This window comes from Heterodontus francisci, chromosome 18, assembly GCF_036365525.1.
Source record: "Heterodontus francisci isolate sHetFra1 chromosome 18, sHetFra1.hap1, whole genome shotgun sequence".
Classification (NCBI taxonomy): Eukaryota; Metazoa; Chordata; class Chondrichthyes; order Heterodontiformes; family Heterodontidae; genus Heterodontus; species Heterodontus francisci.
In genome coordinates, this window is record NC_090388.1 from 49,858,102 (window position 1) to 49,874,399 (window position 16,298).

The window sequence follows — 16,298 nt, forward strand, 5'->3', positions numbered from 1 at the left end:
AAAGATGCAGGGGTAATAAATAATGACTACACTAAACTTATTGAGGACATCAGTGAAAAATGTGATATTTGTAAAAAAAATACAGGAGGACGCCATCGCGAACTGGACAGAGTCCCCCATTAGCAAGGGACTTGAAGGAATGGGATAAGGACAAAAGCATTTTCTTCTACACTTTATAGACATAGCGACTAGATTCAGTTTGTCAACAGTAATTTATAATAAAGACAAAAAAGTAATGGTGGACAAGATAAAATAGTTAGTGTACATTCCTCGTGGCTTATTGATTATACGTTGACAGAATCTGAACGAATGATGGACACTGATGATGCACCATGTACTTCGCATGCACATATGTCAGACCTTTACAAGCAACAGCTGCTGGCAGATAATGGGCTAACAGACTGGACCAAGTGATAGTGAAGATCAAGATAAGGCCATTTATCCCAAAGGTCAACTACTGAAAGTTGGGACTAGAGTGATGTATATGCTAGAAGGGGCTAGTGAATGCAGGTAAGCCACAGGGAAATACAAACATTGGCTAAATGTGCAAGACAACGGACAGGATATCAGACCTATAGATTGGCAGAAGAAAGTGAAATTGTGGAAGGTCAGAAAACGTAATATAAGTTCAGACAGTGGGCCTGAAGATGATCATAGTCCAAGGAAAAGGTCACAAACTTGTGAAAGGAAGTCTGGTTGTAGGAGGGACAGGTTGAGAAGTAGCAGTCCTGAAAGGGATACATGGTTTTGCAAGAGCAAGGACCAGAGAGCAGGCGAGGGGCGCCACAAGAAGTAGGAGCTCTTACGATAGAGAAGTTCTACTGGCTACTAACAAGTTAGATAGTGAGTTGGTAAAGGATGCAAAACAAAAAGAGATTGACAGTTGGAGAGAGTTTGGCGTATACACGGAGGTGCCAAAGAGAGGACAACCAGCATTGTTCCATAGATGGATCTGTGCAGAGAAAATACTTCCCGCTGATATGTATAAAGCTAAGGCCAAACTTGTAGCTCAGGGATTTAAGGAACGACCAGGCAACCAAGAAGTTAGAGTGGACTCCCCAACAGCAGGAAAAGCAAGTTTGAGGATTTTCCTAGCCTTTTTAGCGACACACTCATGGGAATGTAAGTCCATTGACAGCAAAGCAGCATTTTTGCAAGTAATCTAAAATGCAGAAGGCAAGGTATTCTGAACAAGAAGGGCAGAAATAACTCTAAATTTTAAGATCCTGTAAATTTGAGTTGCAAGGAAGTGATTTATAATGCAACCAAAATACAACAAACCAGCTTTAAGACAGCCAAGCAGGTCTCACCTGCAGCCAGCCCTGTTGCTCCCATATTAATACTGTGGGCACCTCCTCGCACAAATTCACACCCAAAATGAACAATAAAATACTTACAGCAGCCCCACACAAACCAAGACCACGAGAGCTGCCCCAAATCTTGTCTCATAAAATCAAGCATTTGTGACTGCCACTGGCATAGTGCCAAGCTATGGCTTTGGCAATGAAGATTTACCTTTTGAAGCATGCTTTCACTCTCACTTAGGAGAAAGTAGGAGGATGGCTGGTGTGGGAAACAAATATCAGACCGATGCACAACAGAGTATTTCTGAGGCTGTTGTTAAGGCACAATATCAGGCAGCATAGAGGAGGCCTTAATGACTTATTTTACCTCAACTGTTGCAGAACTGAGTGCTTGATGCTGATACTATGAGTAAAACGTAGATATATCTTCCATTTCCTACACATCAATATGTTTTATCTTGCTTCGCATAATTCCCCCCCCAAACTGAAATTATTCAGAGAAATCAATTTATTTCTGCAGTCTCATGTTTTACTTCATTCGAATTTTTATTCAATTTTCAAGCTGAAATATACTTCAGTAAGATGAATGTCTGGATATTGGTGAATGTTTTTCCCCACAGTTTTCTACTGATTTAGGAACTCTGTTGGTTGCAATACTGGTATTTCCAACGACGGTCACTGGAATAGAAAAGAGGATAGAAAACAAGAGGTCATTATTAATAACCCAGCAGTGCAGTGCAGTCATATTATGCTGCTCTCCATATCCATCCATTCTGATACTCTGGTCTGGATTTTCAGGCAGTGTAGAGTTGTTTTGCAAGTAAAATGGCTTAGGGAGAACCTTCACCAAAATTTCCATCCCTAAAAGTGGCTGCCAGATTCTCTCTGCTAACCCCATTGTGGGCCCTTATCCACCTGCCTGAAACACACCCCATCACATTTAAATAAATCAAGACGCTTAACCAGTGCCTCCCAACCTCTCTGCATTTTCGTCCACCAACTGCCCTGAAAATCACCACCACTTGTAAATGTGGCATTACTAAGCCTGTATAGTGGTGCACTAGTGGGAAGAGATTGAGAAGACAATAGATCTATACTTTGAAGCTGCAGTTTCTGACCATTTAAAGGTACACTGAAACTTGCTGAGGATTTAAAGAGCACTCTTCACAGCTAAGTAATGGATTCCACTCTGGAGATTCTATTGTTTCTGTACTTTTGTGGAGTAAAGGATGCAAGTCAAGAGAGTGCAGCAATAGATAACACCTGACCCACAGATATCTGTGCCATGGAGTCTACAGACACTTCAAAAAAAAACTGAGAAAACATGTAGAGCAAATACTGCATTGAATTTCTGAGAAAACAATGTCAAATCCATACTAGAGTCCATCGTCTACAACACCACAGACATGTGCATTGTACTTCTCTTTGCAGAACTCTCTACAGCCATGTCATGGTTTATACATCGGTCTCTTTTTCACAAACATTCAAGCAGGGAGTTAGCAATCACTGACTGAGTTGAGAGTGGCTGGAGCTTGGATTAAACTGTGATATCTATGACTGGCCAGTTGCTGTCACAGTACAATTTCTCCAAATCTCTGTTCCCAGAAACCACCAAGGTCAAACTCTGGAGATTTGACTCAAGCTGTATTTGTCCACTTAATGTACACAAAGAGAGAAGCTAAGTAAAAGTTTGAATAAGCACCAAGTTACTTACTCATGACCATTGTCATGGTAGCTGGAAACCCCCACAAGGTAGGCAGAGTCAGGAACTTTCCAACTGAAGTAATCGTCAAAATCATTGAGATAGTTTGTCCAGAAACAATTTTCACTGACGACATTGTTAACGCGGCAGCAGGAAAATTTCCACCTGAGAAAGATAAAGCAGTAAATCAATGAATGTGACAATCATTTCAGACACATATTGGGACTACGTTGGAGTTCTAGGTCCAAAACAATATGATAATGTAAATAAAGTAGATGAAAAATGTATAATAGTTGAGGTTTTGCATGCATTTGGCAAATAGCTCAGGGGAGTGGGGCTTAGGGGTGTGGGAGAGGGGGGACTGAGTGCCACTTTATTCCCAAGAGCAGTGATGGGAACAACCTGAAGTCCTCACTGCTCACAAAGCAGCACTAAGCTGGAAACGACAGCACTTCCCTTTGCGAGGGAAAAGATGAAGGAACTTGCATTTGTACAGTAACTTATGACATCTCTTCCGGCAGTCACTGTCACTTCCATGGCAAAACTATGCACTTTGTTAAGGGCCGGATGCACCGTTACACATCCCCACCTTATTTTGCATCCCTGCCAGAAATCATTTGGGCAGTGTAACTGAACTCTATGGATGTCTTGAAAGGAAGTTCAGCAGGGGCTGCACTTGTAAACAAGGACAGGAAAGCCGGTAATTTCAAGGAAACCAGGAAGGGCTTTGACCTCAGAGCTACTGTTTGAGTGACAAGAGAAAGAGGTTTCAGTTTCAGTTTTGAACTTTAAAAAGTCAGTGAGTTTGGACAAAAAGCAAGCATTTGAAATTTGATTCTGACCTGCCTGAAGATCAGAAGACCCAGAAAAAGTAATACCTCTCTGTAAAGAATCCCTGCATCAAGAGTGGTGCTGTTGCCTCCCGCATTTTTATGAAACTCTGAATACTTGCAGAAATCTTGTCTCTTTAAAAGGACTTTTGCATCGAATGTGTAACAGAGAACTGACACCTGATGGAACTACACACCTGATGGAGGACCTATGTGACACCTGCTGCAATTGAATTTCCTTGAATGCCAACCCATCACAGACTGTCCATCAACCTCGCCTGGAATGATTTCAAGTGGCATCCAACTATTCGACTTTGGCATACCTTGTCAAACCGAAGAACTTCCTTCCAGATCATGACAGACTAAGTTACTTTATTATTCCTTTCATTCCTATGAAGCAGCTCTAAACCAAAAATCCTTTCTTTCCCACTTAACCGTTTTTTTTTTGGGATGTATGTGAGTGAACATGATGGCTAGGAAAATAAGGAGCTTTAGGCCTGAATTTTAGAAGCGCCCCGCAAATCGCAGCAGCATGCTTTGAAGTTGCTGGTCCACCCGCGCGGATCACCCGTCGCTGTACCCCCACAATATTTTTCATGGGGGCTCATTTATATGGAGGAGCTGGAGTAGCCGCCCCCGATGACGTAGAAGGGGTGGGCACTCTGTCCCCAGCAACAGCATCCGGCTCCACCGCGCAGGTGCTGGTGACATTTTTAAATAGCTTCAAGCTCTTCAGGTAGATTTAGATTTTTTAAAGGTCCTGCTGCACTAAAATTCGGAATAAAATTTTCAGTTAAACTTTCAATACCCCCACTGAGATCTCAATAACTAAAATAACATATCCTAATGGAAAACCACTTTTTAATATGCTAAGCTTTCACTCCCCCCTCTTCAGCACCTTTGACCCTCAACCCCTTCTCAACATCCCCATAACCAATTGGAGCGGTTTTCCCTGCTCCCACACCCCAACCCTGCAAATTTCACTCCCCCACCCACCACCCCCCACCACCCCTCTCCTCCCCCCCCGCCCCCCCCACACACCTCCCCACTGGTGTCATGCCTCAGACCACTGTATGGAGATCTGAAGGCGCGGGAGTTCCGGCCAGCAGCCGGAATATCAGCATGGGATGGCCATCACTACAAGGTAAGTTATTATGCATTACTTTTAATATGATTAGAATATGCAGATGAAGGCTCCGCTGCTAAGTGGCGGGCATAGCCGCATCAAGGCCTTGCCGCCGCCGGCAAAATCTGGCAGGGCCTTCTCGGCATCAAGGGTTGTGGCGGGCCTCTCCTGGAAGAATTTTCCTGGCCCCTCCCACCACGACCCCTGACATTGGGGTGGCTACTAAAATTCAGCCCTTAATATCTTAATTCGTATTTAGATTTACCTCATTACTGGCTAAGACTCGGTGTTATAATAAATAGTTAATTTTGTTGTTGATTAAAGAAACCTGGTTTGCTGTGCTTTATTCTGGAGACAGAGTATCTAATTGGCTGTTTTCGGTAAGTGGGAATAGTTATTGATATTCTGTGACCCACGGAGAAGTGGGACTGAATTAACAGTGCACTCTTGCCGCCTCGGTCGTAACACCCCATGTAGTCAGAGCAGATTGAACCCAACTGTTGGAAAGTTGTGTGGTAAACTATGAGCCAAATTCTGTCTGATCGTGCAGGTATATCCCTGGATGGTAAATTATACCAAGGCCACAAAAACTAGGCGAGCAATACCTCATCTACACAGAGATGAAGGCACTTTTAATATTTTATTACATAAGGATTTGTTTTTCAAGAGCTACAGACCCCATGATTATATGAAATATTTTTCCCACCCTCAGAGTATTGGATCTGTGGAACAGACTCCCACCAAAAGCAGTTAATGGCATGTAAAGTAACCATCAAAAAATACGACATAGACATCCGGTTGGATTGAAGGACCTCAGGATTAATAGCGAGGGAGAGATGATCAGATAAGCTATCCACTGTGCTGCAAGGAGCATGGAAAGTTATGGCCAGGAAAGCAGTCAGTCAAAGCTGGATAATGTAGGATGTAAGGATAGACTGGTATTCTGGAATTGCACAGCAAGTAACTGTTGGGGAAATGGAAGAAAGGAGAGGTTCTGTACCATGATTAATCTGATAAGATTAAATAGATTGATTAGAGGTAATTGTACAGGGTTTTGCACATGGTCTGTGGAGAAAATGGGCCTTGTGACCTGGAAAGAGTCTTTTTTTTATGTTCCGCGCTTGTCAAATTCTTACCTCACGAGACAAAATTCCACCATTACACATCAATCCTGGGTCAACAAGGCTCAGACTTTCCCAAGGGCTTCAGAAGCTTTTACTGCTCCCTAAACTGGATTGGTCCAATTATGCTGCAGGTCTACATTTGTAAGTTTATTGCTGGCAGCACTGAGCCACTGGATTTTCCCTCTGGGGGTGGGAAATAGTCAGGACTCTTTCCAGGTCCCAAACATGCCCTGGAAACAGTCACTCATTGGAATTCTCATGAGGAATCCCCTTTAATTCGCATGGAGACTGGCTCTCCGAGCAATTAAGGACGCCGGGTGGGCTTTTGAAGCCCAAGTACCAATCAGAGGCTTCAAACTGGAGACACTCAGTCTCCAAACTTTTTACATCTTTCATAAAAAATAGGTTCAGCAGCTAGGGCATCACTGTTAGGCACGGGAGGGGTGGTGGTGGGAGAGCCCGTCTACAGGGCAGCCTGTGGCTGCTCCTGCACACAGGCAGGCAAAGAGGGCCTCTAGATCTGCCTGAAGTGCTGGCCCCCTGGCCTGCCACTGGGTGCCCGCCTCCAGGGATCTAAACTGGCCCCGCCTGCGTGGAAGCTGGAGGCCGATTTGGAAATTCCAGTTGGCCTCCTTCAATTAGCCTCTTAATGAGCCATTCGGCTCTCCATCACATGCAGGCGAGTGGCCTTGCCAGCCCTGATCCTGCCTCCATAAAAATGGCCCAGAGGGACTAATCTTCGACCTCACTGTCTCCAATCCCAGTAGGAATCGGCTCCAAATTCAATGTAGAAAGATAGTGAAGAGCCAATAGTCCTGATGGGCCTTTACACGCATTAAATTGTAAAGCCAGCCCAGAAATGCAGCAGCTGTACTGTGGCTGTGTGAAACCAAAATGATGTGAAGCAGCTTTCTTGAGCTGGCCTTGTCCTACTTGGAAAATTCTAAGTAGCCTCAATCTGGTAACCTGAAACCACAGTTATACTGCAGTTCCTGGGTTGATGTGCACCGATGCTATGAATGCAATCTTCAGTGATGAGTTTGTAAACTGTATTTAAATTTAGATAACAGTATCTCAATGAAAGTGGTGGGAAAGTGGAGCGAAGTGCAGATCAATGGGTGAATGCACCATGCAAATATGGAGAAAGCATTCTAATCAGGACCCTGCATAATATGAATTCCAAGAAAAGAGATGACCAAATAGAGATAGAGTCATAGAGTTATACAGCACAGAAACAGGCCCTTCCGCCCATCGTGTCTGTGCCGGCCATCAAGCACCTAACTATTCCAATCCCATTTTCCAGCACTTGGCCCATAGCCTTGTATGCTATGGTGTTTAAGTGTTCATCTAAGTACTTTTTAAATGTTGAAGATTATTAAAGGGTTTGGTAGGGTAGACATGGAGGTGATGTTTCCACTTGTGGGGAGGTCCAAAATTAGAGGTAATAGTTATAAAATAGTCACTGAAGCAGTCCGTGCAGAAATGCAGCAAGACTTGGACAATATCCAGGCTTGGGCTGACATGTGGCAAGTAACATTCGCTCCACAAAAGTGCCAGGCAATGACTATCTCAAACAAGAGAGAAGCTAACCATCTCCCCTTGACATTAAATGAAATTAAATCGCTGAATCACCCACTATCACCAATGTGGTGTTACATGGACCAGAAACTGAACTGGAGTAACCATATAAATACAATGTTTACAAGAGCAGGTCAGAGGCTAGGAACCCTGCGGCGAGTAACTCACCTCCTGACTCCCCAAAGCCCGTCCACCATCGACAAGGCACAAGTCAGGAGTGTGATGGAATACCCTCCACTTGCCTGAATGGGTGCGGCTCCACCAACACTCAAGAAGCTCGACACCATCCAGGACAAGCAGCCCACTTGATTGGCACCCCATCCACAAACATTCACTACCTCCACCACCGACGCACAGTGGCAGCAATGTGCACAAATCTAAAAGATGCACTGCAGCAATACACCAAGGCTCCTTAGACAGCACCTTACAAACCCGCGACCTCTACCACTGAGAAGGACAAGGGCAGCAGATACATAGGAACACCATCAGCTGCAAGTTCCCCTCCAATCCTGACTTGGATCTATATCGCAGTTCCTTCACTGTCGCTGGGTCAAAATCCTGGAATTCCCTTCCTAACAGCACTGTGGGTGTACCTACCTCACATGGACTGCAGCGGTTCAAGAAGGCAGCTCACCACCACCTTCTCAAGGGCAATTAGGGATGGGCAATAAATGCTGGCCTAGTCAGCGATGCCCACATCCTAAAAACAAATAATTAAAAAAAATGAATCCAATAGGAAATTGAGGAGCAACTTGTTGATCCAAAGAGTGGTTACAATGTGGAACTCACTATCACATGGAGTAGCTGAGGCAAATGACATAGATGCATTTAAGGGAAGGCACATGAGGGAGAAAGGAAGGACATGCTGGTAGAGTTAGATAAAGAGGGGTGGAAGGAGGCTTGTGTGGAGGGTAAGCATTGGCCAGTTGGACTGAATGGCCTGTTTCTTTGCTGCAAATTCTATGTAATAACATAAAGTGGTCCATTGTCATCAGAATCCTGAGGTGAGATACTTTTTCTGAAATAGTATTTTTCTTAATTAGCCTCCCTACTATGTTCAATATATTGTGCACTTTAATCTAGATATATACGTAGATTACAGTTTGACTGAATGATTACATTTGTAACATCAATGCATAACAAAATCTCCAGTACAACAGTGATTTCAAGCCACTGAAAAACAATTATAATACTGAATTTTTTGTCTACTTTAGCAAATGAGGATATTGTACCCAATTGTTTTGAAAATTGTCCAGATATTAGCCTTTGATATGAACAATGCTATTATTTTCCAAAATACCTCCTGTCCTCATGGTCGTTGCAGTGATAAGACTCCATACCACTGATAATGGAGCCAAACGGGCAGGTGAAGGTAAACTCTTCATCAAAGTTGTTCACATAGTTGGTCCACGCACAAACTGGCAGCTCGCTGAATGTCGTCTTACATTGGAAATCCCACTGGCGATCATCATAGTAATTGTCATGTTGACTACAACAGAAGGCACAAAAAGCATTTTCAGAACAACTGTAAGTGATGGAAGTTCAGTGGGTCTGTGATTTACCAGCTGCTTTTTCACTAAAATGTGGATTCAAATTAAACTACCAACTCACAGGATGATAGCCTCCTCTCTCTGCGAACTACAAAGACACCAACTCAATCAAGCTGAGGCGGCATTAACCCAATGTTTATGATTGCACATCACAGACAACCTGTACATGTGCTTTATATTCTGCTCATCACTACATCTAAAACAAGGCTGGCGAGGGAGCAGTTGAAGGTGGTCTGGTCACTCTCTTTGTAGTTGCTGAATATCACAAAACAGCCCAAAGAGGAAATGCACAAATGATAAATATTAAAAATCGTCTGTGGCATATCCTTATAGAACCTGACAGGTTCCTACCAGATTATTGTGCAATGACCTTTCATCACTTACCTGCTAATTGAAGCAATTGTATCAGATGTAGGACAAGTATAAAGCAGTTTGCCATCAAACTCATTCACCCAACGATTACCTGAAATAGAGCAGTCATTAAAAACATCTGACTTTCTAATTCACCAAACACACAATATAATAAGAGTACAGATGGAACAGTGTCTCAGGACACTGAATACCAGCACAAAGTGTGGAATGCAGCTTCATGACCTTGCAGAGGAGATGTTTACCTTGTGGGGGCTCCATGCTAAGGTTCTGTTTGGGGCCCCAAGAAGAGAATGATATTAAATACTTCCTACTAATTTGGTGTCAAATCTGTATTAGCATCTGAGAAAAGGATTCACTGGAAAGGTCTCCACTCAAAACATTAACCTGTCTCTTCAAATACTGACCAGGCCACTGCATACATTTCAGCATTTGTTAGTGAAACTACAAAGAGTTGAGAGCTAACTGTCCTCTATATTTGTAGGTTGATCCATTTTTAGAGACATTCCTTAAATGATTGGGGCCTGGGGAAGGATGAGAGGGAGAGAGGTGAGAGAAAGGAGGGGAGGGAGAGGGTGAAGGGAAAGAGAGATAGAAGGGGTTAGGGAGAAAGAGGAGAGAAAAGGGATGGAAGAAAGAAGGGAGGGAGGAATTTCTCAGCAGTTTGGGAATTACTCACTACCCTTAACTCTCCTCAAACTTGCAGAAAGTGATTCTTATTACATGTTAGTGATTGTAAATTATGGATGAGTGAAGAGGAGTGGGACGGACGCAGTGCACCAATAACTCAGCCCCTGCATCCCTCCAGCGTGGAACCAGGATGTGAACAAAATGTCCCACTTGGAACTGTATCATATTTACATATTGTACATAGATTGATGGCAGCTCTTACTTGTAGGGAAGTCCATCAGCTGAGCATAAGGGTTTCTGGATGGGCAGTGAGACCACCCTCATGGCTCCCAATAGGCACAGGCACCCTCCACAACCCCCACCCCATCAAATTACACACGCCACCTGGCATCCTGAGCTTAGTTGTGTCAGTAGAAGAAGATGCCAAGTAGCAACAGAAAGTTGAGAGAGCCATGTCAAAGCTACATCAGCAATCCCTCCAATGACCAGCTGAGAATACCATTGGCAGAGGCTTGGTAGTCTACTGCTCACTGTTGCATGGCTTTGAGCAGATCTGAGGGATAATTTTTTTTATTCTTTCATGGGATGCGGGCATTGCTTGCTACGCCAACATTTATTGCCCATTAAATATCTTCAAATATAAAGCAGAGGAGAAATGGAAAATTGAACTGGCAAAGTAGGTTAAGGGTTAGATCAATAGAGATGCAGTGGCAGACATTTAATGGGATATTTCAGAATGCACAGAATAAATATATTCCAACAAGAAAGAAAAATTCCAAGAGGAGGACCCACCATCCATGGTTAACTAAAAAAGTTAAAAACAGTATCAAAATTAACGAAAAAGCAAAGGTGGGTGGCCGGTCAGAAGATTGGATAGAATATCAAAAAACAGCAAAGAAGACTAAAAGATTAATAAATACGGAAATATTAGAGTATGGGGGAAAGCGAGCTAGAAAAATAAAAACAAAGAGTAAGAGTTTCTATAGATATTTAAAAAGAAAAGGGTTATCAAAGTGAGCATTGGTCCTATCGAAAGTGAGTCTGGGGAATTAATAATGGAAAATAAGGAGATGGCAGATGAACTGAACAGGTATTTTGCATTGGTCTTCACCATAAAGGATACAAGTAACATCCCAGAAATAGCTGTAAATCAGGAAATGAAAGGGAGGAAGGAAGTCAAGAAAATTACAATCACCAGTTAAGTGGTACTGAGCAAATTGTTGGACCTGCGGGCTGACAAGTCCCTGGGTCCTGATGGACTTCAACCTCGGGTCTTAAAAGAAACTGCTAATGAGATAGTTGATGCATTGGTTTTAATTTTCCAAAAAATCCTTAGATTTGAGGAAGGTTCCATTAGATTGGAAAATAGTGAATATAACTCCTTTACTGAAAAAGGGAGGAAGACAGAAAGCAGGAAACTACAGGCCAGATGGCTTAAGATCTGTCATAGAGGGAAAATGTTAGAAGCTGTTATTAAAGACATTTAGAAAAAATCAAGGTAATCAGGCAGAGTCAACATGGTTTTGTGAAAGGGAAATCATTAACCAATTTAGTGGAGATCAGCAAGATCCCAGGTCCAGTCATGAATTAGCTGGTCTCAGCCTTGGCAATGTTGGGGGAATTACAAATGAACTCTGCAGTTCTGGTTTAGAGAAAGAAAGAAAAAAAAAAACACTCCCAAAGTTCCTGCTCCTCATCACTATCCTGTGGCTCCTGGTGTGCATGTGCAGAGAAGAAGGGTCACTGACCCGAAACGTTAACTCTGCTTCTCTTTCCACAGATGCTGCCAGACCTGCTGAGTGATTCCAGCATTTCTTGTTTTTGTTTCAGATTTCCAGCATCCGCAGTATTTTGCTTTTATGTTAGATAATAAGATTGGGCTTCCCTGGGATTCCCCACTCAAACATCAATCATTGCTTAGACTCATATGTGAAGAATGGTCATTGGTTCAGAGCAAAGGGGACAATACCAGCGTGTTGTGGTTATCCACTAACATACAATATTCACATTTTATTTTGGATATGAAAGATTTCTGTGGACTTACCAGGAGGTCGGAGCTCATTAGGTCTTTGTGCTAGAAAAGATAACATTATTGAGTATATGTTACAGTGAGATGGAATCAGTTGCAAATCTCTTAGTCCCTTGACTAGTATATTGAAAAATTACAAGCCTTGTATTGTGAGGTTCTGTCTCATTCCTGACAACCTGACAGCTGCAAGCAGAATCCAAGACTTGTCTGCATGGATTATTTTAAATTGCAACATTTAGCTGTAGCCATGATATAGTAGTGCATTCATTTTCCAAGTTCAAATCTGCAATCTTCAACACAAAGTTGAAGTGTAACTGAAATATGGATCTGCTATAAAAACTCATGTCCCTCCCAGCCTGTGTAACCTCACAGCATGCGTGATATTCTCTTCAATGATTACAGGGAATAATTCACAAACTATACGGGCCTCTTCGGATAAAGCATGCATTTGGTTTCCAGTGCTTTTCCCCTCCTTGATGAGGATAAATAATCTATTTTCTACCTTTATTCAAGTTTCCCTAGATCATGTGAAAACTGCATCTGTAAAGTCAGCTGGCTGAATTAACTGTGTAACATGTTAGAAGCTATTATTAAAGACGTTATGGCAGGGCACTTAGAAAAATTCAAGCTAATCAGGCAGAGTCAACATGGTGTTGTGAAAGGGAATCATTAACCAATTTAGTGGGGTTCTTTGAAGAAGCAACAAGTGCTGTGGATAAAGGGGAACCAGTGGATGTACTGGACTTAGATTTTCTGAAGGCATTTGATAAGATGCCACATCAAAGGTATTGCAGAAAATAAAATCTCATGGTGTAGGGGTTAACATAACGGCATGGATAGAAGATTGGTTAGCTAACAGGAAACAGAGAGTCAGCATAAATGGGTCATTTTCTGGTTGGCAACGTGCAATGAGTGGTCTGCCTTGGGATCAGTGCTGGGGCCTCAACTTTTTACAATTTGTATTATTTGGATGAAGGGACTGAAGGTATGGTTGCAAAATTTGCTGATAACACAAAGCTAGGTAGGAGAATAAGTTGTGAAGAGGACATACGGAGGCTACAAAGGGATATAGATAACAAGTGAGTGGACAAAGATCTGGCAAATGGAGTATAATGTGGGAAAATATGAAATTGTCCATTTTGGTAGGAAGAATAAAAAAGAAGCGTATTATCTAAATGGTGAGAGATTGCAGAGCCCTGAGATGCAGAGGGATCTGGGTGTCCCAGTGCAGGAATCGCAAAAGGTTAGTATGCAGGTACAGCATGTAATTAGGAAATCTAATAGAATGTTATCGTTTATTGCGAGGAGATTTGAATACAAAAGTAGGGAGGTTATGCTTCTGTTATACAGGGCATTGGTGAGACCACGTCTGGGGTACTGTGTAAGTTTTGGTCTCCTTATTTAAGGAAACATGTAAATACATTGCAAGCAGTTCAGAGAAGGTTTACTAGACTCATACCTGGAATGGGCAGGTTGTCTTAAGAGAAAAGGTTGGACAGGCTAGGCTTGAATTCGCTGGAGTTTAGAAGAGTGAGAGGCGACTTGATTGAAACATATAATAACGTGAGGGGTTGTGACAGGGTGGGTGGATGTGGAAAGGATGTTACCCCTTGAGGGAGAATCTAGAATTAGGGGTCACTGTTTAAAAATAAGGGATCAGCCATTTAAGACAGAGATAAGGGGAAATTTTTTCTCTTGGAGGTCCGTGGGTCTTTGGAACTCTTGTCCTCAAAAGGCGGTGGAAGCAGAGTCTTTGAATATTTCTAAGGCAGAGGTAGATAGATACTTGAGAAGCAAGGAGGTGAAAGGTTATCGGGGGTAAGAGGGAATGTGGAGTTGAGGTTACAATCAGATCAGCCATGATCTTGTTGAATGGCAGAGCAGGCTCAAGGGGCTGAGTGGCCTACTCCTGCTCCTAATTCATATGTTTGTATATACCTGCAGCATTGCTGTCATCAGGGTAATTTTTCATTGGTTTATTTTCACATATTTTAAAGATGTTTTACTTTAATCTTGCATCCTGCTCCTGTTGTGCACAACATGCCAGTTAAGACAAGGCAGGCATCGACTTCGGCAAAGCAATTTTGTAACCATCTCTTTAAATTTCAGGATGAGTGTGAAGGTGATTCTTCCTCCTCATTTTTACAATGAGGAACCAAACAAAATTTAGGGAGTCACGGTGTTAACCCCCGGCCAGAGCCAACCACGTAACTATCCAGATGTCTCAATGTCACCAACGCCTCATGAGATAAAACTCACCAACCTGTGAAATTCATGTTTGCATATCATATCAAGTGATAGTACGTTCAGAAATTAGTTTGATGTAAGTTGTAAATATAACCTTGGCTCTGTTGAGAATTCTCCATCTCCCATGATTCAAAAAGCCTATCTTTCCATCATACAGAAAATATTAACACCTTGCACATATTAAAGTACATGTAACTATTTACACATTCAAATAATTTAATTAGAAAAAAGATTTTACTGCTAACTCTCAAAAATAACTCCAAACTTCCTCTGCTGTCTCAGACATAAAGCACCAGTGTGGTTCAGTGCTGAGACATTTGATCAGCAAGATCCCAAGTCCAGTCATGAATTAGCAGGTCTCAGCCTTGGCAATGTTGGGGGAATTACAAATGAACTCTACAGTTCTGGTTTAGGGAAGAAAAGAAAAAAAAACACTCCCAGAGTTCCTGCTCCTCATCACTATCCAGTGAATCCTGGTGTGCATGTGCAGAGATGTTAGATAATAAGATTGGGCTTCCCTGGGATTCCCCACTCAAACATCAATCATTGCTTAGACTTGTATGTGAAGAATGGTCATTGGTTTAGAGCAAAGGGGACAATACCAGCGTGTTGTGGTTATCCACTAATGCACAATATTCACATTTTATTTTGGATATGAAAGATTTCTGTGGACTTACCAGGAGGTCGGAGCTCATTGAGTCTTTGTGCTAGAAAAGATAACATTATTGAGTATATGTTACAGTGAGATGGAATCAGTTGCAAATCCCTTGACTAGCAGAGTGAAAAATTACAAGCCTTGTATTGTGAGATTCTGTCTCATTCCTGACATGGTTGCAGCTGCAAGCAGAACGCAAGACTTGTCTGCATGGATTATTTTAGATTTCAACATTTAGTTGTAGCCACGGTATAGTAGTGCATTCATTTTCCAAGTTCAAATCTGCAATCTTCAACAATAAGTTGAGTGTAACTGAAATATGGATCTGCGATAAAAACTCATGTCCCTCCCAGCCTGTGCAACCTCTCAGTGTGCCTGTTATTCTCTTCAATGATTATTATAGTGAATAAATCACAAACTATACGGGCCTATTAGTATAAAGCATGCATTTGGTTTCCAGTGCTTTTCTCCTCTTTGATGAGGATAAATAATCTATTTTCTATCTTTATTCAAGTTTCCCCAGATCATCTGTAAAGTCAAGTGGCTGAATGAAATGTGTAACATGGAAGACAACATAAGGACCAGAAACATTTACACATAGGCTGGTGTGTTATACATGGGATAACTTCTGGGACCAAGAGTAGTCTCCTGTCCTCAATTGGCTTTAAACATTGGTGTGAAATTAGTTTAGGAAGTCTCAATCCAATTCCCATAAGCCACTTGCCCACATACCAGTAATTACAAACAGGTCTGTAATTCAACATACATTGACACTAAAATGACAATTTCATTGAAAGGAGCCATGAGGTTGGCTAGTTTGGTTATGAAAATGTTAGTAAAACATTTCATTTACATTTACCTGGAGGCCCTCCATGGATTCCAGCAACGATGATAAGAAGAAGGCCAAGTGTCCTCATCACTTCTGATCAAAGGGCTGACTGCAACAGCTGAACACAGGAGGTGGAGTACCTATTCTCAGCTTTTATAGCTGGACACATATCCCTATCAGCTGCCTTCTTAAACACACTAATCAGTTATGAGAGTCTGAGTTTCAAAATCATGTTAACTGCAGGTGCTGATGAGAACGTCAACATAAGCATAATTGTTTAAATATCGCTCTGGGTAAAATAGCAGGTGCTTTTTGGAGCCAGCAA

At 42.2% G+C, this 16,298-nt stretch overlaps 1 protein-coding gene across 1 annotated transcript; it reads right to left on the bottom strand.

The window, feature by feature from the left end:
• Nucleotides 1–1,891: 1,891 nt before the first annotated feature.
• Nucleotides 1,892–16,083, bottom strand: LOC137379616 (hemagglutinin/amebocyte aggregation factor-like). The gene is made up of 7 exons (XM_068050690.1): nt 15,998–16,083; nt 15,167–15,196; nt 12,258–12,287; nt 9,599–9,677; nt 8,965–9,153; nt 3,019–3,171; nt 1,892–1,982 (listed from the first exon to the last, which is right to left on the bottom strand). Exons 1-7 carry the CDS (start codon nt 16,059–16,061, stop codon nt 1,937–1,939), a joined length of 591 nt encoding a protein of 196 aa, XP_067906791.1. The 5' UTR covers nt 16,062–16,083; the 3' UTR covers nt 1,892–1,936.
• Nucleotides 16,084–16,298: the final 215 nt, after the last annotated feature.